This window comes from Gorilla gorilla, chromosome 2 (genome assembly GCF_029281585.2).
Source record: "Gorilla gorilla gorilla isolate KB3781 chromosome 2, NHGRI_mGorGor1-v2.1_pri, whole genome shotgun sequence".
Lineage (NCBI taxonomy): Eukaryota > Metazoa > Chordata > Mammalia > Primates > Hominidae > Gorilla > Gorilla gorilla.
This window is the reverse complement of record NC_086017.1, coordinates 54,525,764-54,551,314: the sequence shown is the minus strand read 5'-3', so window position 1 is coordinate 54,551,314 and position 25,551 is coordinate 54,525,764. Positions and strand designations below refer to the sequence as shown.

General features: G+C 39.8%; 2 protein-coding genes across 6 annotated transcripts in view; one reads left to right on the top strand and one right to left on the bottom strand.

Annotated features, from left to right (window-relative positions):
• LOC115934057 (zinc finger protein 239) overlaps positions 1-11,256 on the top strand; it is a 54,119-nt gene extending 42,863 nt beyond the window's left edge. The window contains exon 3 of the transcript XR_008678642.1: positions 11,073-11,256. The gene's annotated coding sequence lies outside the window, so the exon portion shown is untranslated. The remainder of the gene's footprint in view (positions 1-11,072) is intronic.
• Positions 55-23,576, bottom strand: ZNF197 (zinc finger protein 197). Of its 5 annotated transcripts, none has more exons than XM_055383633.2 (6): positions 23,332-23,567; positions 18,977-19,456; positions 17,309-17,468; positions 16,334-16,425; positions 15,931-16,057; positions 55-2,040 (listed from the first exon to the last, which is right to left on the bottom strand). In XM_055383633.2, the coding sequence occupies exons 2-6, from the start codon at positions 19,364-19,366 to the stop codon at positions 2,006-2,008; spliced, it is 804 nt and encodes a 267-aa protein (XP_055239608.1). In that variant the 5' UTR covers positions 19,367-19,456; positions 23,332-23,567; the 3' UTR covers positions 55-2,005. The 5 variants fall into 5 exon arrangements, with proteins under 5 accessions (XP_055239608.1, XP_055239607.1, XP_018879590.2 ...); XM_055383632.2 differs by having other exon boundaries at positions 18,977-19,447; positions 23,332-23,566; XM_019024045.4 differs by lacking the exon at positions 55-2,040 and adding an exon at positions 3,647-6,635 and having other exon boundaries at positions 23,332-23,576.
• Positions 23,577-25,551: the final 1,975 nt, after the last annotated feature.

The following is a 25,551-nucleotide window of genomic DNA, read 5'->3' as shown; positions in this document are numbered from 1 at the left end:
GGCGCGCACCCAAGAGCCTGAGGCTACACAGCATTAATCTGTAGAAAGCCCTGATAATTTCCCCTCAAATGTTTTATTTTGAAAATATCAGAGTACAGAAGAGTTGAAAGTATGGCACATTGAATACCCGTATTTTCCATCTGGACTCAACAATGAACATTTTGCTATGTTTGCCTGATCTCTCAATACATATTTAAAATCATTTTTTTGAAAGTTGTAAACATCAGAACACTTCATTCCAAATACTTCAACATGCATCCCTTAAGATTAAGAATATTCTTCAAACTACCACCACCGTCACAGGTAAGAAAATCAACAAAAATTCCCTAATACCATCTAATAACCAGTCATATTCAAATTTCCCAACTGTCCTAAAACATGTATTTTATAACTTTTTTTCAAATCAGTTTCACAAACTTTAGTTGGTTACAGCTCTTTAGTTTTGGGTTTTCGTTGCCATTGTTGGTTTTTACTTTTTATTTTGAAATGACAGAATCACAGGAAGTTGCAAAGATAGCACCCTTCACCCACTTTCCCCTCATGGTTACATCTTACATAATATGAAAAAGGAAATCAACATTGGTACATATGTGTGTATAGGTAAAGCACCTATAGATTTGTGTAACCACCGCTGCAATCAAGATACACAAGTGTTCCATCACCACAAAGACCTTTCTGGTGCTACCTCTTAATAGTTCCATCCAACCCTCTCCCCATTTTTCCTCCCACCATCCCTAACCTTTGGCAACCATTAATCCATTTTTCATCTCTATAGTTTTATCATTTTGAGAATGTTATATGAATATTTTCATACAGAATATGGCCTTTTGTGATTATTTTCACTCAGCATTAATTCCCTTGAAATTTATTTGAGTTGTTATGGATATCAATAAGTCAATTTTATTGCAGAGTAACAAGTATTCCATGGTAATACATAAACCACAATTTGTTTTAACCACCTAAGGAAGGATATATGGGTTGCCTACAGGTTTCGACCATTACAAATAAAGCTGCTATGAACATTCGTATACAGGTTTTTGTGTGAACACAAGTTTTCATTTCTCTGGGATAAATGCTCAGGAGTGCAATTCCTGAGGCATGACATATACATGTGTGGTTTTACAAGAAACTGCCAAATTATATTCCAGAGTGGCTGTACCATTTTACATTCCCAGCAATGTATGAGATCCTGTTTCTCTTCATCCTTGCCAGCAGTTACCACCATTTAAAAAAAAAAAAAGTTAAGCTATTCTGATAGGTGATATCTCACGATTTTACTCTGCATTTCCCTCATGCCTAATGATGTTGAACATCTTTTCATTTGCTTATTTGCTATCTATACTTCAGTGAAATGTGTCTTTTGCTTATTTTCTAATTGTATTTACTTACTACTGTTAAATTTGGAAAGTTCTTTATGTAGTTTACATACAAATCCCTTGTTGGATATGATTTGCAAATATTTTTTCCCAACCTGTAATATCTTTTCATCTTTGTAAAAAGGTCTCTTACAGGGTAAATTATCTTAATTTTGATGAAGTCCAATTTAACATTTTTTTTCCTTCTAAGGAGCATGCTTTTGAGTCATCTGAGCCTTCTTAGCTCAGTCCTAGGTCCTGAAGTTGTTGCTTTACTGCCTATGGATATCCAATTACTCCAACAGTATTTGCTGAAAAGGCTATCCCTCCTCCATTGAATTGCTTTTGCTCCTGTCAAAAATCAACTGGCCATTTATGTGAGTCTATTTCTGGTTCTTAGTACCTAACGGCTCTTTAGTATTATCTTTTAAAAACAAGCCTCCTCATCCATGTTTTATACCTTTCATATCGAAATTTTCATACATACACAAAAGCAGAGAATGGTATAATAAACTCACAGCAGACTCAAGACAGCTTGAACAATTTTCACTCCCCTCTCTTTTTCATAATAATAATATTTTGAAGAATCCAGGACAGCTTTCTTATACAATATTCCACGTTCTGGATGTGTCTGTTTCTCATGGTGTCTTTTATTTGTTCCTCTGCCTCCTGTATTTCCTGTAACCTGGCAATGAGGTCCAAGAAGCTTGATTAAATTCAGGTTGAACATTTTTCAGCTTATTACATCACAGAAGGTGGCACATTATGTGGGCTGTCTCAATCTAAGCAATGTGACATTTTGTTACTCGGTGAAGAGGTAAATGACAGCATTCTCCATTGTTGAAGTACATATGTCCTTTGTAATTATTATATAAGCTGGGATGATTCTTCAACAACCTGGATGAAACATTTTTATATTCATTATCTCATAAGAACTTTGTGAGGTAGATATTCTTCCTCCTGTTTAACAGATGAGGAATTCAAGTCTCCAAGAACTGAAGAGATTTTTTCTGAGGCAGATGGCAAAACCTGAACCACATCCAGGTCTTAAGACTTTAAGCCTTAGGCCCCTTCCAGTTTTCACTCTTGGCTACCTTTCACTCTAATGAGGAACCAGCCCCCAAGAAACTGTGGGGTTGAATTAATAACATTTATGATAATCAACACACCACTTTGACATTATTAAAAAATACAATCTTCATATTCAGGTATTATTCATAGTCCAGCTACAGAAACAGAACTTTGAGAATTACAACATAAAAATTACCAACTTAAGAATATAGACTGAGTTAAACCCACAAGTGTACTCAAGGGCACAGAATGGTTCACAGGGGGTAATGGGCACTGACTGCCCACAAGTGGATTCTGCATTGGCTTAATCAGTGAAGAGCTTGGCTCCATGTGAAAAATTTATGTCCCAGTAAATTTAGTGCTGGGACAGAATGTTGTTTCATTAGTAACAGGCTATCATTTGACAGCAATGATGAAATATTGATTAGAATTCACAATGACTGTGGCAGGGATCATCAGCTCAACTGCTGGGTCAAGGATTTTTTTCCCTCTGAATAGGGAAAGCAGGGTACCACTGCCCTTCCATTTTGACACTCTCCATCTGTTAAGTTTCAAATTCAAAAGCTGGGAAATAAATTGTTTCCCTTGGCATCACTGTTAATGGCTGGCCATAACATTTTTTTCCATATACATAAACTAGATATATAATCTATTAACTCCCTTAGATATTTTTAAAGGTAAATTTAAAAAAAATTATTCTTAGAACACTAAATTCCAGTTAGCTATTCACCATACTTCCTCTTATGAAAATGAGTATCTTTTAGGTTCCTGGAATCCCCCTCATTCTAATATTGACTTAATACACAAACTTACATGATCCCATGTTCTAAACTTTTACCATAACCTCTTTTATCCAACTTTATTGACAACTGAATGATTTCAAAAAGTACTTTCACAAAGATCCTTTCACTTAACCCTCACAACAACCCTGTGAGGTAGGTATCATGTCGACATTTGACTGACAGGAAACTGAAGCTTTAGAGGCTGACTTAATAACATCGCATGGCCATTAAGGGAAAGCCAGGAATCAAAGGTAGGTCTTCTGATTCCAAATCCAGTGCTCTTTTAGGTTGCCCTCATCAGCAGACTCTTGTCCGCCCAACTTCACACCTGACATTCTGGATCATACTGTCTGTCCAGGTTTTCCACAGCAGTGACACTATCTTTAAAATGCATACTATACACATTTTAAAAAACAATGTCCACTTTTTATTATTAAATTTTTAATTTTATTAATAAATTTATTTTTATTTACTAAAGATGGGTCTCCCCGTGTTACCCAGGCTTGTCTCGAACTCCTGGGCTCAAGGGATCTTCCCACCTCGGCCTCCCAAAGTCCTGGGACTACAGGAGTGAGCCACTGCACCCAGCCCATGTCTACTTTTTATTGTTGGTCTCATTTACAACTATGTTATTAGATTTGGATTATGTTTTTGTAGACTTGAAAGTTGGGATGAACTTTATTTTTTCAGACAGAGTTTCGCTCTTGTTGCCCAGGCTGGAGTGCAATGGCGCGATCCTGGCTCACTGCAACCTCCGCCCTCCCGGGTTCAAGTGACTCTCCTGTCTCAGCCTCCTGAGTAGCTGGGATTACAGGTGTGTGCCCCCATGCCCGGATAATTTTTGTATTTTAGTAGAGACGGGGTTTCACCATGTTGGTCAGGCTGGTCTCAAAATCCTGACCTCAGGTGATCCACTCGCTTCAGCCTCTCAAAGTGCTGGGATTACAGGCATGAGCCACCAAGCCCGGCCTATTAACTTTCTTCTATATGCTACTCATTTGTCTAGTAAAGAGTAAATAATAAACTTTTTCCTTAGAAGAAATATATATCATTTGTCCAACAGTTACTTAAGTAGGCAGGGATTCTATTCCATTTTACATATGACACTAGATTTTCTGAATCTCAATCTTGGACTCATTGGTGTTTTGTAGCCAAGAGAATTCCTCAATGGTATGGATTTTCTGTTGAAGATGAAGGTTGGAAGTCTGAGAGAATTCTTTTTCAGACACATCACATTCACAAGGTTTTTCATCTGTGTGGATTTTCTGATGTACAGTAAGGTTTTTTCTTTGCCTAAAAACTTTACTACAATCATTACACCCATAGGGTTTCTCCCCTGTGTGAATTCTCTGGTGGCCAACTAAATTCCTCTTAGAAGTAAAGGATTTCCTACACTTCTCACACTCATAAGGTTTTTCCCCAGTGTGCATTCTCTGATGTACAACAAGGTTTTTATTCTGACTAAAGTCTTTTCCACACTCATTACATTTATAAGGTTTCTCTCCAGTATGGATTCTTTGATGTACCATAAGATTTCTACTAGAGGTAAGGACTTTCCTACATACATGACATTCGTAGGTTTTTTCTCCACTGTGAATTCTTTGATGTTCAATCAGGTTTCTGTTGTAGGTAAAACCTTTTCCACACTCATTACACGCATAGGGCTTCTCACCAGTGTGGATCCTCTGATGGGCTATAAGGTTTGAGCGGTAACTGAAGACCTTCCCACAGTCATTGCATTTATAAGATTTTTCCCTCGTGTGAATTCTCTGATGTCCAATGAGGCTTTTCTTCAGAATGAAGCATTTGCCACACTCATCACACTCATAGGGTTTCTCACCACTGTGGATTCTCTTATGCTCAATGAGGTTTCTGTTTGAACTGAAAGCTCTTCCACACTCACTGCATTCAAAGGGTTTTTCTCCGGTGTGGATTCTCCGATGTACAAGCAGGCTTGAATTGTAACTGAAAGCCTTCCCACAATCCTCACATTTGTAGGCTTTCTCTTGTGTATGGAGTTTCTGATGGACCATAAAACTTTTGCTCATAATAAAGGTTTTCCCACACTCTCGACATTCATATGGCTTCTCCCCATTGTGGAGTCTCTCATGGTCAATGAGGTTTCTGTTTGAACCAAAGACCTTACCACAATCTTTACATTCATAGAGATTCTCTCCAGTGTGGAACCTTTGATGTAAAATGAGGCTCTTCTTCAGAATAAAAACTTTCCCACATTCATTACATTCATAGGGCTTCTCCCCATTGTGGAGTCTCTGGTGGTCAAAAAGGTAAGCACTTTGAGTAAAGGCTTTCCCACATTCAGTGCATTTGTAAGGTTTCTCTCTGCTGTGCATCCTCTTATGGTCAATGAAGTTTGACTTAGAACTGAAAATCTTCCCACACTTTTTACAACCAAAGGTTTTCTTTTCTGTGTGGACTCTCTGATGTAAGAGGAGGCTTTTGCTTCGAATGAAAACTTTTCCACATTCTTTACACTTGTAAGGGTTCTCTGCACTGTGGAGTCGCTGATGGTCAATAAGATAAGTGGTCTGAGCAAAGGTCTTTCCACATTCATCACATTTATAGGGTTTTTCCCCAGAGTGGATTCTCTGGTGCAGAATGAGGCTCTTCTTCAGAATGAAAGCTTTCTGACACTTATTACATTTATAAGGTTCTTCCCCTTTGTGGAGCCTCTGATGGTCAATGAGGTAAGCATTCTGAGAGAAAACTTTCCCACATTCATTACACTTATAAGGTCTCTCCCCTGAATGGCGCCTTAGATGTATAATTAGGCCTGAGTGCCTATAGAAGCCCTTTCCACACTCCTTACACTTATAAGGTTTCTCCCCAGTGTGGATCCTCTGATGGTTTAGAAGGTAAGCACTTTGAGAAAATGCTTTCCCACATTCATTACATTTATAAGGTTTCTCCCCTGAATGGTTCCGTAAATGCATTAGAAGGCTCGAACGCTGAATAAAGCCTTTTCCACATTCCTTACATTTATGAGGTTTCTCACCAGTGTGGATTCTCCGATGGTTTATAAGATGGGAGATTTTATTAAAATGTTTACAACACATATCACATTTATAAAACTTCTTTCCTTCAGTACCTATTAAACTTTCAGAAATAGCTGAACCGAAAGTCAAGCTGTCTCCTAATTCCTTCCACTTTTGGCCTTGTTTCTCTGGTGGAGTCCTTTTCTTCTTGTCTCGTTCACAAAGGGAAACTTTCTTCACTGTATCTGCCCTTTCATCTGTTTCATTTCCCCACTGACTTGCCAAAACTTGCCATTCACACTCTTCTTCAAAATCAAGGACCTGGGGAACACTTCCTTGAAGTCTTTTTGATGTTCCTTTATGAGAGTCTGCTCTTTGAGAACTACTTGGCTTTGATGTCACCTCCTCATTCTCGGTCATGGTCTCCCATTCTGGTAAAAGGAATTAAAAATGCAAATGTTACCACGTCCCTGTGTTTGGAAGAACAGGATCTTCAAATGACTTTAAAACATTCTAGGAAGGCACACTTTAATATGCATACAAAAAGGAGAAACTTTTCATTAAAGGAAGGTACAAAGAATAACGCTACACTGACAAGATGTTGTAAATGGATTCACATACAACTCAGGTTGAGACATTTTTAAGTGCTTTGTCTTCAGGAAGCAGATAGAAAAATACAAATAATGCTGAGAAAACAGAAGCAAGGAAAACCAGAGAGAAAACACAGGATCTTATGGAGGTGGTTCACATCTAAGGAACTTGGATAGAAGAGCAAGAGCAAGAACCATTGGATTAGAAGTAACTTTCTTTATTATTTTCTTCATGTTAGAAAGATGGAAACTTTAAGGGAAGGAAAATATATGTAAGGACTCTGAAAGGCAATTTTTAATTTTTGAAAAGTCAAAGGCATGAATACTTTTTAACTGGTTGAAAGCAATTAACCAACAGAAAAGAAATCCATTGAAAAGCAACTTAATTCTTAGAATTCATATAACTCCTACTCCGTTTAAAATTAAGAAATGGAAATTTTAAAATTCATTTTAAAAAGTCAGGTCTGTTATGAACTCCCTTAATTACACATAAAAGGTAAGAGAAGAAATACAGAAAAGAAAAGGGAAAATAGAATAAAAGTATGAAAACATCTGTAAAATGATGAGGCTAAACTAATCTCCAAGGTTCCTATCTACTCCAATATTCTCAAATATTTTAAAATATGAACAGTATGAAAATGTTTTGGAAGTTTACTTTCAAACTACCCAAGTGTGAGAGAAATTATGAGCCAGTTCCCCCAAACTGTCTAATAAGTAAAGTTATGTGAATAGCAGTAACATCATCTTCTCTTTGAATATAACAATACTTTTCTTCTATCTAAACAGAGAGAGAAGACAAGAGTGCAGCCATTTTATTTCATTATACATTTCTTTAAGTTTATGAAAGGATGAAGATGGCAAATATCCAGCAAATATTAACTTGAACTACAGACATTCTTAGGTCAGGCCCTCATATCTCATCTCAACTGCCCTTCTCTCTAGGACTCAGGCAGGACTGCCAATCACACTACCCAACCACCTGGCTGCAGGGATGGGTATGTGTCTTAAGCCTATCTAATGCTGGTACTTCAGTTTCCTTATTCACAGTGAGGTTTCAAACATAAGGAGAGGCCGGGCACGGTGGCTCATGCCTGTAATTCCAGCACTCTGGGAGGCTGAGGAGGGCGGATCACTTGAGGTCAGGACTTTGAGACCAGCCTGGACAACATGGTGAAACCCTGTCTCTACCAAAAATACAAAAATTAGCTGGGCATGGTGGTGCACACCTGTAATTCCAGCTACTCAGGAGGCTGAGGCAGGAGAATCACTTGAACCAGGGAGGTAGAGGTTGCAGTGAGCCGAGATCACACCACTGCATTCCAGCCTGGGTGACAGAGCAAGACTCCATCTCAAAACAAAACAAGAACAAAACAAACAAAAAACAAAGAGAATGCTGATGGAGATGATGGCTGCTTCTATATAATGAAACATTTCTATATAAGGAAATGAAGTGTTACAAGTAGTTAAACTGAGATGGAAAATGGTTAAGAAATTAGCAACTCTTGTATCAGTAGCTAATTAGCTGGTTAAACTATTTAATATTTTTAGCTTAGGAATCAGACTATATATGGGCCTCTTGAGCTTTTGAAGACTTTGTAGAAAAATGTCAGAATGACAGAGGGAGCTGGTTACTTTCCGTAACCTTTGGTGAATGAAGCCTGCAAGAAAGAGACACAGGCTTTCCTACCACTGACACCCCCCGCCTTTCATCTGCCCTAATCCATGCCTATCTTCTGTCAATGATCTTTCCGATAGGTAAATTTGATCCTGTCACTTACCTGCACAAAACACCTAACTCTTCATTGCCTACAGGAAAAAGCAGAAATAACCAGTGGAGTCAAAGGGATATCTTCACCCACTGCCTGTTTTTCTGGTATCAACTATCGTCAGTATCTCTTATGCCCCTAGACTCTAGCCACACTGAACTACATGCAGCTGCCCAAACATGTCATTTCTTGCCTATCACTGTCCGTGTCCTTTCCTCTTCCTGAATTGCTCTTCTTCTTTCTAACTCACTACCCAAGCCCATACCTACACCCTTTAAAACTAAGTTCTAAAGTCACTCTCTGGACATTAACATTGATCTTAAAAAAATAAAAAGGAGTATAAATGATACTATCAATGATACTGTGCCAATAAATTAAGACAACTTAGATGAAATAGGCAAATTCCTAGAAAGCCACAAATTACTAAAACTGACTCAAGAAAAAAATGGAAAATCTGAGTAGATCTGCAACAGGGAAAGAAATTGAATCAGTAATTAAAAAAAAAAATTACCCCCACCCCCTGCCTGCACACAAAAGCCCAGGCCCAGGTTGCTTCACTGGCAAATTCTACCAAACCTTAAAAGAATACATTTCTTCACAAATTCTTCCAATAAACAGAAACATTTCCCAACTAATTCTATGAAGCCAGTGTTGCCCTGATAGCAAAACCAGACATAACCATCACAAAAAAGAAAACTATAGATAAATATAGCTTATGAATACAAACATAAAAATCCTCAACAAAATGCTAACTAACCAAATCTAGCAGGACATAAAAAGAATTATACACCATGACCAGGTGAGATTTATCACAGGAAAATAATGTTGGTATAACACTAGGAAACCAATTAATGTAATACACCATATCAACGAAATGAAAAACAAAAACCACATCATCATGACAATAGATAAAACACTCCATGGTGATAAAAACACTCAACAAAGTAGGAATAGAATTTCTCGCCAGGCACAGTGGCTCATGCCTGTAATCCCAGTGCTTTGGCAAGCCAAGGTAGGTGGATTGCTTGAGGCAAGAGTTTGAGACCAGCTTGGGGAACACGGTAAGACACTGTCTTTACAGAAAAAAATAAAATTAAAATAAAAACAAATAATTAGCTTGGTGTTGCCTGTGGTCCTAGATATGTGGGAGGCTGAGATAACAGGATTAGGAGGATTACTTCAGCCCAGGAAGTTGAGGATGTAGTGAGCCGTGATCGCGCCACTGCACTCTAGCCTGGGCAACAGAGTAAGACACTGTTCAAAAAAATTAAAATAAATTATATTTCATGGTGAAAGACTGAATGTGTTCTCTCTAAGGACAAGAACAAGAAAAGGCTGTCTGCTCTTGCCACTTCTAGTCAACATGTACTGGAGGTTCTAGCCAGAGCAATTAGGCAAGAGAAAGAAATAAAAGGCATCCAGATTGTAAAGGAAGAAGTAAAATTATCTCTATTTGCAGATGACAAAATCTTGCATATAGACAATCCTTAGAAATCACTAAAAAGCTATTAAAACTAATATATAAGTACAGCAAGATTGCAGAATACAAGCTCAACATATAAAAATCAGCCTGACATAGTGGCACACACCTGTAGTCCCAGCTATTCAGTAGGTTTAGGCTGAGGACTGCTTGAGCCCAGGAGCTCAAGGTCAGCCTGAGAAACGTATAAAACCCCATCGCATTAAAAAAAAAAAAGTGGTATTTCTATGCATTAGTATTAAATAATCCACAAAGAAAATTAATAAAACATTTATAATAGTCTCAGAAACAATAAGATTAGGATAAATTTAACAAAAGAAGTGAAAAACTTATATTCTGAAAACTACAAAACATTATTGAAAGAAGCTGAAGGCCTAAATAAATGGAAAGAAACCTCATGTTCAAAGATTAAAAGATTTAACATTGATAAATGGCAGTACTCCTCAAATTGATCTACAGATTCATTGCAATCCCTACTAAAATCTCAGCTTGCTTCTTCAAAGATATTGACCAGCTGATACCAAAATTAGATGGAAAGTCAAGAGACCTAGAGTAGCTAAAACAATCTTGAAAAAGAACACAGTTGGAAGACTCACACCTTTTTATTTCAAAATGTACCATGAAGCCAAAATAGAGAGGGTGATACTGACATAAGGGTAGATATATAGATCAAAGGACTAGAATTGAGACTTTAGAAATAAACCCTGATATTTATGATCAACTGCTTTTTTAAAAGGGTGCCAAAACAATGCAATGGGGAAAGCACAGTCTTTTCAACAAATGGTGCCTGGGATAAATGGTGCCACATGCAAAAGAATGAAGATGGATCCTTATCTCACACTATATAAAAAAATTAACTCAAAATGGATAAAAGACCGAAATGTAAGAGCTAAAACTTAAAAGAAAACATGGACATAAATCTTCCCGGCCCTAGATTAGTGATGGTTTCTTAGATATGACACCAAAAGCAGAAGCAACAAAAGAAAAAAAAAACTGGAATTCATCACAATTAATGACTTTTGTCCTTCAAAGGATACCATCAAGGGAAAAGTCACCAGGCCCAGTGGCTCATGCCTGTAATGCCAGCACTTGGGGAGGCTGAGGCAGGAAGATCGCTTGAGGCCAGGAGTTCAAGACCAGCTTGGGCAACACGGTAAGACTCTGTCTCTACAAAAAATTTTAAAATTAGCCAGGCTGGTGGGGTGCATTTGTAATCCCAGCCACTTGGGAGGCTGAGGTGAGAGGATCGCTTGAGCCCAGGAATTCAAGGCTGCAGTAAGCTATGATCACACCACTACACTCCAGCCTGGGCAACAGGGCAAGACCCCACAGAATGGGAGAAAATATTTGTAAGTCATATATCTGTTACGGGACTTATATATAGAATATATAAAGAACTCTTACAACTTAGTAATAAAAAGACAAATAACTTAGTTAAAATATAGACAAAGAATCTGAATAGACAGTTTTCTCCGAAGACATACATATAGTCAATAAGAACATAAAAAGTTGCTCGACATCATTAACCATCAGGGAAATGCACATCAAAACCACAGTGAGATATCATTTCAGACCCACTAGGATAGTTAAAATAAAAAAGACAGATAATAAGTGTTAGGGATGATGCAGAGAAACAGGAACCCTTATACGCTGCTGGAAGGACTGTAAAATGGTGCAGTTGCTTTGGAAAACAGTCTGGAAGTTCCTCAAATGATTAAATACAGAGTTATCATAAGACCTAGCAATTCTACTTCTAGGTAGAAATGAAAACATATATCCACACAAAAAGTTATACACAAACGTTCATAGCAGCATTATTCATAATGGACCAAAAGCGGAAGTACCTAAGTATTTATCAACTGATAAATGGGAGATATATCCATTCAATGGAATATTTGGCAATAAAAAGGAATAAAGAACTGATACCTGATACAACATGGATGAGCCTTAAAAATACTATGCTAAGTAAAAGAAGCCAATCACAAATGACCACATATTGCATGATTCCATTTATATGAAATGTTTCAAATACACAAATCTACAGAGGTAGAAAGTAGATTGGTGCCTGCTAGGGCTGGATTGGAGGAATGAGTTAGGTGAAATGAAGGTGGACTGCTGAAAGGTTCAAGGTTCCTTTTGGGGTTGATGAAAAATTTTTTTCTTTTTTTTTTTTTTTTTTTTTGAGACGGAGTCTTGCTCTGTTGCCCAGGCTGGAGTGCAATGGCACAATCTCGGCTCACTGCAAGCTCTGCCTCCCGGGTTCAAGCCGTTCTCCTGCCTCAGCCTCCCAAGTAGCTGGGACTACAGGCACCCGCCACCACACCCGGCTAATTTTTTTGTATTTTTAGTAGAGACGGGGTTTCCCCGTGTTAGCCAGGATGGTCTTGATCTCCTGACCTCGTGATCCGCCTGCCTTGGCCTCCCAAACTGCTGGGATTACAGGCATGAGCCACCATGCTGGCCAAAAATGTTTTAAAATTATTGTGGTGATGGTTGCACAACTCTGTGAATACACAATAACCACTGAACTGTACACTTTAAATGGAGAATTTTATGGTATGTTAAATATACCTCAATAAAACTGTTATAAATCTTTCCCTCCTGGTGGAGGAACTGGGAACCATCCATCTCCTCCTCCCACTGTCCCAATCCTTCCATCATTCCCAGGCTCCTATGGGCTCACACAAACTTACGCACCCTTTTATTATACAGAATGTGCCAAATTGTATTGTAATTATAAGTGGAAATGTCTATCTCTCCAATTCGAATGTACTTTAAGGCAGGGGCTAAGCCTGACAGGGGAGGTACTCAATATTTCTTAATACTTTCCTTCAAGTTTTAGTCCAATCTCCTAAATAAACATATACAAATATTTTACATACTGAAGTAGTATGTACAAGTTATCTGGGAGTCTACTTTTCTACCACAGTTTATCGATGCATGAAAATTGAGTACACAGAGTTGTCATAATATTTGATAGTGTCATAATATATTATTAGGTCAAAACACCATGCTTTGCTTAGTACTTTACCTTAGGGAATTTGTTTTGCCCAACTTTTAACCATCATAGTTACCTGGGACTATTTTTAGACATATAACTTTTATTTCCTCTTTCTGAACCATTTCTTTAATGTATCTCAAATCAGAGTTACTAAGTCAATGGGAATAAACATTGGGCATCTGCTTGCCCAAAGCCCCAACAACATCGGAGTGCACATTTTTTTTTAAATTTATTAAAGTAGGTTCAAGTTTCTTTTTCTTCAAAGAGCTAGAATAATCAAGCAATTACATTATTTTATTGTTTTTTTTTTAGTTTAACTCTTAGACCTATCTGGAATTTATTTTAGTGTACAGCATGAGGTATGGGTCCATGGTGAGTGTTCTTCGTAAAATTAGCCAATTAATCCATATAGTCTATTTTAAAATTTTTAGGAAAGATTGATTATTGAGTAAATAGCTTTGGAACTACTGAAAGCTACTTGGGTTAAAAAACAAGCTTGGAGGGTGGTGCATGCCTAGAGTCCCAGCTACTTGGGAGGCTGGGGTGGGAGGTTTGCTTGAGGCCAGGAGTTTGAGGCCAGCCTGGGCAGCATAGTGAGACTGCCATCTCAAAAAGCAATAAAACCCCTCCACAAGATGTCTATGTCATTCTATGTATCAAGATAAATTGATAAATATCAAGATGGATTAAAGCTTAAATGTCAAAATAAAATGATAAATAAGAAAATACAGCTGGGTATGGTGGCTCACGCCTATAATCCCAGCACTTTGGGAGGCCGAGGCGGGTGGATGACCTGAGGTCAGGAGTTCGAGACCAGCCTGGCCAACACGGCGAAACCCCGTCTCTACTAAAAATACAAAAATTAGCTGGGCCTGGTGGTGCATGCCTGTAGTCCCAGCTACTTGGGAGGCTGAGGCAGGAGAACTGCTTGAACCCAGGAGGCAGAGGTTGCAGTGAGCTGAGATCACGCCACTGCACTCCAGCCTGGCCGACAAGTAGAAACTCCATCTCGGAAAAAAAAAAAAAAAATAGAATACAGGTGGGTTTACAAAATAATTTTATGAGGAAAAAGACCACTAAGACCATAAAGGAAAATACTGCCAAGTTTGACAACATAAAGGATTTTCTAAGGCTTAAAAAAAAATTAATAATATTGAAAGGCAAACAAATGGGAAAAACATATGCAACAACTGACAAAGCATTAGCAGTAGTTCTACATATAGGAAGTATATGAATAGGAGTAAAGTGACCAATAAACATATGAAGAGATTTCAATCACACTAATAATGAAAACATGAAAAACAAACAAACAAAAGATGGTATTCCTCATCTACCTAGCAAAGATTTAATTAAAAGACTGACCAAATCATGAGCATATCCAGGGAAAATTGGCTCTCCTGTGTGTTCTTTCTGTGGGAGTTTAATTCAAGTATCATTGGTAGAAAATAATTTGGTAATATGTATCAAAGTATAAAATCTACAGACTGTTTCACCCACCACTGCCACTACTGAGATACTAAAGGATACAGTCTCAAAAGTGTGAAAATGTACAGTTTAAATTATTAAAGACAATAAAATAAAGTTGCTAGGTACAAAATTAACACACACAAAAAGTACTTTCATATATGCAAATGACAGTCAATTAGAAAATACAGAAAAGACTCCAATTCCAAAGAATAAATATTACCAGAAATATGGAAGATCTAGGCAATTTTAAAACATGCCCGATGCATACAAAGGCAGTACAGAAAAAATGGAATGTTATGTAATGTTCTTGAATAGAAACATTCAGAATCATAAAGCTGTCAATGTAAAGCATGATACACAGACCATGCAATACTCTGCAGCCATTTAAACTGATACTGTAAATCTGTATTTCAGTCAAAGTTAGTTCCTGTGGCTGATTACCCAGTTCTGAACGTTGATTTCTCCAAAGAGAATTCTACTCTTTTTTTCAAGTTCCAGTATAAATGCTACCTCCTTTATGGCCTTTGCTAATCCCTAGGAATGAAACTGATTGCCCCGTTTTCTGCATTTCTGTCACACCAGGTTTATGCCACTCTTGTACCAATTATTTTACTCTGCCTTGTATATTTAATATCTCTGTAATCATCTCCTAAACCATCGTGAGCTATTTAAGGGCCAAATCACATCATTTTCACAGCTGTACCATGACAGGTATTTAATGTCTGCTGGAAGCAAAAATGGCTAAAAATTGTTTTGAAATATTCTTTTATTATTTATCAAAGAAATCTATTTTAGAATATATATAACTTTAAAAATATATTAGCAACAATTTAGAATTGTGGGATTACTCAGTACAAATGAAGGCAGAGCAAAAGGAGTGTTCTTATACACCACTTCTAAGAACAGAGAGGACAGGGATCGCTACAGAAAGTAATTTGGCAATATGAAGCAAGAGCCTCAAAGCCATTCAAACACTTATGCCCAGTAATTGTACCTCTAAAAATAATAAAACATTTTAGAAGGCCTTAGGCACAGAGACAGATGATTATTATAGCAGTTATCCAAAATAAGGAATGGCTGACTGAATTATGGTACAAATCATATAGCCAATACAGATAATAACTGCAAAGAGTTTGTAACATGTGAGAACACACACAAGGAAAGCAAGCTATAAAACTGTGCACAGACACACACACACACACTTTGGAACAATGTAAAAAATCCCTCAAACATATAGAAAAAACAGAAAGGTAATATATCAAAATGATAATAGTTATCTGGAAATAGCGATGTTAAGGAAGGTTTTCTTCTTCTTTGTAATATTCGGTGTTTTCCAAAATACGTATATGCTACTTTTATAATCAGAAAACAAATAAAGGCTGGTGAAATAAAGGTAAGCATCATAGAAAGAAGAATCCTTACCTAGGGAGGTCACATTTCCATAATTCTCCAGCATCACATCCCAGTACAAGGCCCTCTGGATTGGGCCCAGACATGCCCATTCCTCTGAAGTGAAGCATACTGACACCTCCTCGAACATCACCAACTCCTGAAATAACAAGTGTGTGTGAGATTACCAATGCCCAGGAACTTGCCTGTCGAAAGGTTCCCTTCACTTCTGGGGAAGGGATACACTGTGAGGCCATGAGTGCATAACAGACATCAGGGAGACATAAGGAGATCACATGTAAAGTCTGTCTTCCAATAGCATAGACCTTGATTTAGAAATGGGAACTGACTGGACATTGAAGCACAAGGATGAATGAGGGCACTTCAGCCACAGTTACGCTGTGCAGATGGGAAGGAAAGAGGATGCAAACCTTACCTGGGGCTGGGCTGTTAGGAGCATAAGTGCCATTAATTGATTTCTTGGGTTCTCTTCCTGGGAAAGGGCAGAAGCTTCAGGGGCAGGAGAATCTGAGGAGGGAGAAAAAGCTGCATATGGGACCTACAAACCTTTTCTGAGTGACCCCACTTGCAGAGCTGGAATAACACAAAGAGTAGCAATAAGAATGATACAAGGCAGGGCGTGGTGGCTCACACCTGTAATCCCAGAGCTTTGGGAAGCCGAGGCGGGTGGATCGCAAGGTCAAGAGATTAAGACCATCCTGGCCAACATGGTGAAACCCTGTCTCTACTAAAAATACAAAAAAATTAGCTGGGCGTGGTGGCACGTGCCTGTAGTCCCAGGTACTCGGGAGGCTGAGGCAGGAGAATGGCTTGAACCCGGGAGGCGGAGGTTGCAGTGAGCCGAGATTGTGCCATTGCACTCCAGCCTGGCAACAGAGCGAGACTCCGTCTCAAAAAAAAAAAGAAAAATGGCCGGGTGCAGTGGCTCACACCTGTAATCCCAGCACTTTGGGAGGCCAAGGCGGGCAGATCACAAGGTCAGGAGATCAAGACCATCTTGGCTAACACAGTAAAACCCCGTTTCTACTAAAAAAAAAAATTAAAAAACTAGCCGGGCACAGTGGTGGACACCTGTAGTCCCAGCTACTCAGGAGGCTGACGTAGGAGAATGGCGTAAACCCAGGAGGCGGAGGTTGCAGTGAGCTGAGATCGCGCCACTGCACTCCAGCCTGGGCGACAGAGCGAGACTCCGTCTCAAAAAAAAAAAGGGATGTATACAAGCTCAGAGGGGCCCAAGAAAGAAGGAGCGAACAACAGAACAGCAGAAAGAAATTGGCACTGTAAGAGACTCCTAGACAGGGTAGCAGAGGAAGCAACTCCCTGGAAGTAGGGGGATGAGCCACAGAAAGGGTCCTTGAACAGCCCAAAACCCAGAGCACTGAGTAAATACCATGCTGAGGATCCTGGAGGTTGAATGCCACTAGGTCAGTAGGAGGATGCGGGCAAATTTCAGCTGCTATGTGGCTGCCAGGAAGTACAGGAGGAAGTGTTGTTCCTGGGGCACTCACCGCCTTCTGGAGAGTGTCCTGATCCTTGACAAGGACTGGAACCTGGAAACAAGTAAAATAAGCTAGCTCTTCTTGTTTCTTAAGAAAATGGACTCACCTAAGCACTGTGGACCTCTTTCTGCCCACAATCTACAACTGTGAGATCAGAGAGACCCACCTCAAGTATGGAGCATCAAAACAGCAGTAAAGCTTTGCATTGAGAACAATGGAGCTGCCCTCGAGCCCCACTCATGGCACTGGTGACCTCTCCCAGAGGAGACTGTACACAACGGTGGGAACAGAAGCCAGACCTGGGTGTGGGTTAAGGAGGGAATGGGAAGTAATAAGCAGTAATTAAGAGCATGGATTTTAGCTTCAGACTTAAGTTTTAGATCGGACTTCAGTCACATCTCTTCTACTTATTTACCATCTACTTATTGACCCCTTTACCTAGCCCTTTGTGCTCAAATACAACTAACACTAAAATTGGCACCAAGACACTTGGTTTTGCGGCCAGCTAGACGTCTGCCTCAGTTTCCTTATCTCTCAAATGAGGATGTATTAGTAATTTGTAATGAAATATATAGCTCTAAAATTGTTCACGTTATTATTAAAAGAAACAAGCCCATCCTTAATGCCACACCCAAGTTTGAGTTATGATTCAGACGTCTTATACAGAAATGTTTCTAGTGAGCTACAGATGTACAAAAAGAAATCTCACACACATGAGAGGCTACATTAAGATCCCAATCTAATGGTCAAGGATATAAATCTTATCAGAAGCAAATATCTTAACCCAATCCCTTGGCTTGCAGATCCCTAGTAGGGCACACAAGAGGAGATCTTACCAAGATTTGGAAAGCTTCATTCTTGTTATGCTACTGCCATTTTATTTATTTATTTATTTAAAGACAGGATCTCACTCCATCACCCAGGCTGGAGTGCAATGGTGTAATCATAGCTCACTGCTGCCTCAACCTCCTGGGTTCAAGTGATCCTCCCACCTCAGCCTTCTAAGTAGTTGGGACTATAGGCACTCGCCACTACATCTGGCTAATTTTTAAATTTTTTGTAGAGATGGTGTCTTCCCATGTTGTCCAGGCTGGTCTTGAACTCCTGGCCTCAAATGATCCTCCCACCTCAGCCTCCCAAAATGCTGTGGCATGAGCCACTGTGCCTGGCCTGCTATTGCCTTTTATACTCTAGGCTTACATCACCATTCCAAACAGAATTATAGAAACAATACATAGGCTTCTGTTTAGGGAAAAACTTATTAACATTTCTTCTTCAGGTTCTTGGTCCAAACTCAGCATTAGCAAGCATTACCCAAGGGACAAAACAGTCAATGTTTTTACGCTGCTTCTCAGTTGGACCCGAAGACCTCAATGTAAATCCATTTCTCTACAGACATATTCTATGGTCTGAATACTCATGGACCTGCTTTAATTATCATTAAGGTTGCTAGTGTGCTATTAATTTTTGATGAAAATCACAGGATCACCCTCTAGCCTAGCCTCAATTCTTTCCTTCCTTTCATCCCAACACCCACCGCCCCTCCCTGCCTTTCTCACTTGTATTGCTGGTCCATCAAGGTCTTTCTGCAGCTCCTCTACCAGGGCCACAGCCTCCTCGCCACTTCCAGGGCGATGGAGCTGTACCCAGGTCCGAATCTCCCCAGGCAGGATGCTCAGAAACTGCTCCAGCACCAGCAGCTCCAGGATCTGTGCCTTGGTGCGTGCTTCTGGTCTCAGCCACCGGCGACAGAGTTCCCTGAGCCGGCTCAGGGCTTCCTGGGGTCCAGATGTCTCATGGTAACGTAATTGTCTAAAGTGTAGGTGGGAGGTCTCCCAAACAGAGGAGCTACTTCCTTGGAAGCTGGTTCCCCATTTCCAGGTATCATCCTTCCCCTTCACAAGGCCCTCTTGTCTCAGAGCATTGTGGGCTAAATTTTCTCTTGTCATTGTTGTTTTTTGAAAAAGGCTCCTCTCCAGTCCAGGTCTCCTTAATCCTTGACTTCTTCCTTACAGCTTGGAGAGTATCATCTACAAGACCTCAAGAAATCATTGTTAAAGTTAGCCCAGAGAAACAACTGAGCTTTCCAGGCCCCAGTCAGCTCCCAGTCAGCTCCCAGTAATAAAGAGAACCTTTGTGAGTGCGAGGTTCCAGGCTCTAGAGAGTGCTTCCTCTGACAGAAACCCCCTGCCTAAGGCTCTGGGACACAAACACTCATGTTACCCACGAGACTGCTGAAACGAAACACATGAACTTCCTTTGGTCTTTGTTCATAGGATCCCTTCAGCAAATTACAATAGACTCTTTACCACTCTAACAATGAGCATCCTGACTACTCCTGTGTAACCTGGAACAAGTACCTCACTTCTGAGCCTTAGTTTCTTAACCTGTAAAATAGGGATAGTAACAGTTCCTACCTTATGGGGTTGTCATGAGAATTTGATGTATAATACATTTCAAGTTTTTGAACAGTGCCTGGTATACAGGTTTAAATGTTACTTATTACCCTTCTGTAACTAGTACTCTTTCCTATGTTCCACAGAGTTAACAAGTAACCATTAATCATGATACATATGAGAGAAAATCCTAACCACCTCCTCAATTAACAAAGAAAGGATGAATTAAATTCTGTGTAGTTTTGCTCTACATGCCTTTAATTCTCTGAAAATTGTTCTTTCTGTTAATCAAAATATTTGGATAAATTTGCCTTTTCTTCTTTTCCTTTCACATCTAGTCCCACAGATGGATAAATATGAATAGGGTTTTATTATACAGAACTTAGACTTGCTCTCTAGAAATCATCTGTTCTTTAGAAATAACATTTTTCTAATTATAAAACCAGAAAACACACAAAACCAGAAAACAATCACTGCTATTATTCTGAACTATGTCCTTACCATAGTTTAATTATCATAGATAAATTCTAACCTTCCCCTATTATTAATAAGGTCACAATGGCTATCCTTGATAACAAATTTTTAGTTACATCTCTGCTTATTTCTTCAGGATAAACTCCTAGGAGAAAATTGTTGGGCTGAAGGATAAAAACATTTTTAAGCTTTTAAGGTCATAACAGTTATATCACCATCAGTGACATATGAAAACCTCCTCTTTATTTGAACACACAGACCCTTAATGAGAGCTTGCTTATAACAAACAGGGGAGCCAGAAATATAAACATAATTTCAATATAATGTTTAAGTACAAGTAATAGGAGAACATAAAACTACAGAAAGGATTCATGAAAGGAAATTTTTTTTTTTTTTTTTTTTGAGATGGAGTCTCGCTCTGTCACCCAGGCTGGAGTGCAGTGGCATGATCTCGGCTCAGCGCAACCTCTGCTTGACGGGTTCAAGCAATTTTCCTGTCTCAGCCTCCCAGGCAGCTGGTACTACAGGCTCGCACCACCATGCCCAGGTAATTTTTGTATTTTTGGTAGAGACGGGGTTTCGCAGTGTTGGCCAGGATGGTCTCAATCTCTTGACCTCGTGATCTGCCTGCCTTGGACTCCCAAAGTGCTGAGATTACAGGCGTGAGCCACCATACCCAGCCATGAAAGGTACTTTTGGATTCGGCTTTTAAGGAAAAATAAAAGGATCATTGGACTATGAGGAAAGCCATTCCAGGAAGAAAGAAACTCTATTTTCAAAAGCAAGGAAGGACACATAACTCTGTGAAGGAAGACCAGAGAAGGAAAGTAAACTTCAGAGGCAAGAGTGTAGGTGTAGAGCAGAGAGGTGAACAGAAGTTAAATTCTAACTACTGCTCTTGAGAGGCAGTATTCTGAGGAGATGATCCTGTCCTGTAAGTGAAGTGATTTTACTTACATTTCAGCATTAAAGAGGCTTTACTTTACATTTTTCCTTATTTTTAAAAATAGTAATATATTCACTTGGTTCAAAATTTAAAATTATAAAATGTATACTGTGTAAAGTTTCCTTCTCCGTTAGCTTCTTATCTATCTTTCCAGTTATTTCTGCATATGTGTGTGTACATATATTGTTTTCTAGTTCCCTTTTTTTCACAAATGGTAGGACACCATGAATGACGTGCTACATTTTCCTCTTCTCAATACACAGCCCCTCTCCGCATTTTTATGGATGCATAGATGTATCATAATTTATTCATGCCAGCACTGATGGAATGTTTGGGTAGTTTTCAATCATTTCTTATTACCAACAATATAATCATGAATAATCTTGGGCATACATCAGTTTGGATGTGTGTAGGCATATATAAGAAAAATTCCTTGAAACAGAATTGCTGAGTTAAAAGGTATATACATGTATTATTTTGATATTGCCAATTTGACCTCATTAGGATTGAACCAATTTATAATTTATACTCCCATCAGAAACAGCTGTATGGGAGTGCCTTTCCTCACTTTCACCAATATGGTTCTCAAAGTTTGTGCTCTTTGCCAAATTTTTGACTTGCATTTTGAACGAATTAATATAGAGTCATTTGTATATTTTTTAAAGTAACTATTCATATATTTTGCCCATGTTTCTATTGAGGTGTTGGGTCTTGTTAATTTGTACACACTTTTATCACAGGAAAATTAGTCCTTTGTTTACAATGGCAGCTGCAAATTTTTCTCAGTTTGTCAAGTGTCTTTGGACTATATATGCCATGTGACTTTGCTTAAAGTGTTTTTTGCCATGCAGTCAATCTTTTACGACTTCTGGGTACTGTACCACAATTAGAAAGACCTTTTTCACTCTAAGCATGAAGAGAGTCTTAAGTGGTGTCAGGACTCTATTAGTGAGAAATGGTGGGGGTGGGAGGGCTGGATATCAAGAAAGGTCAGTTAGGTTTTTGTAATAGTCTAAACACATGACTTAAGTTCTAAACGAAGTAGGGACAAGGCAATTGAGAAAAACTTGGCAGTCCTTGGTAACTGATCTGGGGGTGATGGAAAGGAATTTTTAAAAAGAATTTTGAATAATTTTCAAATAACATAAAAATAAATTCTTAAACATACATTTTATTAGCTTCTCACACAAGGTTTTCAAAGCAGAAGTTAAAAAGAACGAAAGGATCAGAGGAGCGAATCCACTCAAGGCCACTTAGCTGAGACATGGGAGCAAATTCTGAATTCAGGGATTCTAATTCCAGAAGTCCAAAACAATTCCATCTACGAAGAAACTTATGAAACCCAAACAACCCAAACTGTTCTAAAACAACAGTTTCCAAACACCAGTCCACGACAAAGCTTTAATCTGGTAAGCTGCAAAAAGAGAAAACCAGTAACAATCGTCGCTGACAGGTTGGCAATGAGAGTGTGTGTGTGTGTATGTGTGTGTGTGTGCGCGCGCGCAAAGGCCAGCATTTATTCTGAGTTTACGGTCTTAGTACTTTGTGTTAAAATGTATTGCCTGAAGTAATGTTGGTATGGGTGGTTTCAAGTTTGAGTTTTTCAAGTTTGATTTTTAAATACCATTATATTACAAAACTAAAAGACTAAAAAAGCTAAAATCGTTCCACTCCTTAAAACAAACAAACAAAAAAATCCGTCCTCAAGAGTCTGGGCGCCACCGGTAATAGGGAAACCTCAGAATGTTTCTGTGGATTAGCCTTAGACAAGACTGAGGAAGAGCAGAAAGGCCTGAGCTGGGGGAGCAGGCTACTGAGGCAGCTTTTCTCAAAGGGCCAGCGGAGTCCGTTAGACGGGAGCACCGGTCCACAAACACACACAGACTCGGAGCTGCTGTCCTCAGTACCTCCCCCGGGCCGGCTGCCTGCCCAGCCGAGGCCACGACGTCGAACCCCAACACGAAGCTGGCGACGGACCATGCCGGGGGTCAGGGCCCGGGAGAGGCTACCGAGGGCTGTGCAGTCCCAGCAAGCTCAGGCCCGCGTCCCGGGCCGCCTTCCCTGCACGCCCACCCGCCCCCGAGCCCACCCCGCTCACCGGGGGCTCCCGCTGCGGCTCCAGCCTTGGGTACCGCCGCCTCGGCGCCAGGCCGCTAGGAGATGGCACAGGAACGAGCCCTTGCGGCAGCCGAGGCACAGAATAATGGCCGAGCCGAGAATACTGCGACTTCCGGTTGCACCCCGCCCCTCATCCCGGATCTCTAGGAAGCCACATCTCTATGGTTCGTTTCTTTTCCCAGAACTGGGGAAGAGAGGCGGAACTCCTGAGCTCTTGGGTACTAGTGTTCCTTACATCGAACAAGAACTGGCCGCTGTTTCAGACCGGAAGGGTGCAGAGATGAAAGACAGGACCCAGGGTCTCAGGATGCCTGTTGCCTCCTAAGAGAGTTGGACATTTCTGTTTTGATTTGCATTTCAATTGAGGTTGATAGGGAGTAACCTTCATGTCTGAATGACCTGGTAGGTGACTTTTCTGGTCTCTTCTTGAACTTATGCAATTCTCACTATAAATAATAACATGACTTATAAATCACCCTCTTGTGAATTCGCTTACTGTGGTGTATCTCTTGCCCACATGATGACATATTGGAGCTATGATATTAAATAATAATCAAGTTGAAGGTGCAAGGTAATGTGCAAATGGTAGGGACATCTCTCCCCTGAAAGAAGAGGTTATTCTAGCTGTCCATCGCCCTGGGTAAAGTCAGGTGTGTATAAAGGAAACTGGAACTCTGATCCTCTCTTTGGTCTTCAGTCTCTTAAGTTTGGACTTCTGGAATTGACACCCCTATATGGGACTATGGCTGAAACAAGTCTCCAAAAGGGCAAAGGCCATGTCTGCAGGGATCCCATGTATTTAGCACCTAGTACAAAGCTGAAGCCATATAGGTTGTAGATGAATGTTTATTCAATGAGCAAGGTTCATGTTATTCTGTTTATGTCTTTTTTTTTTTTTTTTTGAGATGGAGTTTTGCTCTTGTTGCCCAGGCTGGAGTGCAGTGGCGCAATCTTGGCTCACTGCAACCTCCACCTCCCGGGTTCAAGCGATTCTTCTGCCTCAGCCTCCTGAGCAGCTGGGATTACAGGCACGTGCCACCATGCCTGGCTTTTTTTTTTTTTTTTTTTGTATTTTTAGTAGAGACGGGGTTTCACAATGTTGGCCAGGCTGGTCTTGAACTCCTGACCTCAGGTGATCCACCCCCACCTTGGCCTTCTAAAGTGTTGGAATCACAGGCGTGAGCCACCGTGCCAGGCTTATTCTGTTTATTTCTTTATGTTCTCTCCTGGCATTCATTAAACAACATACTTAAACTTCAGCCTTGATTCATTCATTCATTCAACTACTGAGTACTTGCCATATGCCAAATACTGTTCTGGGCACTAGGGGCATAAATAAAGAGGTAAAGTCTCTGTTCTCATGGAGCTTACATTTCTAGTGGGATAAACAGAAAACAAATATAAAAATGTGTCAGGTAGTGGTAAATGCTAAGAAATGTGAAAGCTGATCATAAGAATTGGGTCATTTTTGTCATACCTAATAAAAGAAAGTCGAGAAATTAGCTGGGGGAAGCACTCAGGGTACACAACATTGCTCCAGGAATGTTATTCTCTGTAAGCTTGACTGCTGAAACTGCTTATTATAAGCCAAAACCAGTTTTATCTATAGCTTCTGAGATAAGTTGCTGCAACTCTAGGACTAATTTTGCCCACCGCAGTTGCTCACCAACTGGAGCTTGCCAGCTCCCCACACCCTTACTAGTGCCAATGAACTTTCTCAAAGAGCAATATGTAACATTCCTCCTTTTTGTAAAACCTCTAACCTTCTCTTTGTTCTTCAGAGAGAGCACCACTTTCAGTTCAAGCCAGAGACTATCTCTCCGAGTTTGTAAACTGATGTTGTGAATAAAACTTTCTTTTCTTTCTTTCTTTCTTTTTTTTTTTTTTTTTTGAGATGGAGTCTCACTCTGTCGCCCAGGCTGGAGTGCAGTGGCGCGATGTCGCTCACTGCAACCTCCACCTCCCGGGTTCAAATGATTCTCCTGTCTCAGATTCCTGAGTAGCTGGGATTACAAGCGCACGCTGCCACGCCTGGCTAATTTTTTGTATTTTAGTAGAGATGGGGTTTCACCGTGTTGCCCAGGCTGGTCTCAAACTCCTGAGCTCAGGCAATCCACCCGCCTTGGCCTTCCAAAGTGCTGGGATTACAGGTATGAGCCACTGTGCCGGCCAACTTTCTTTTCTACTATCTAGCCATCCT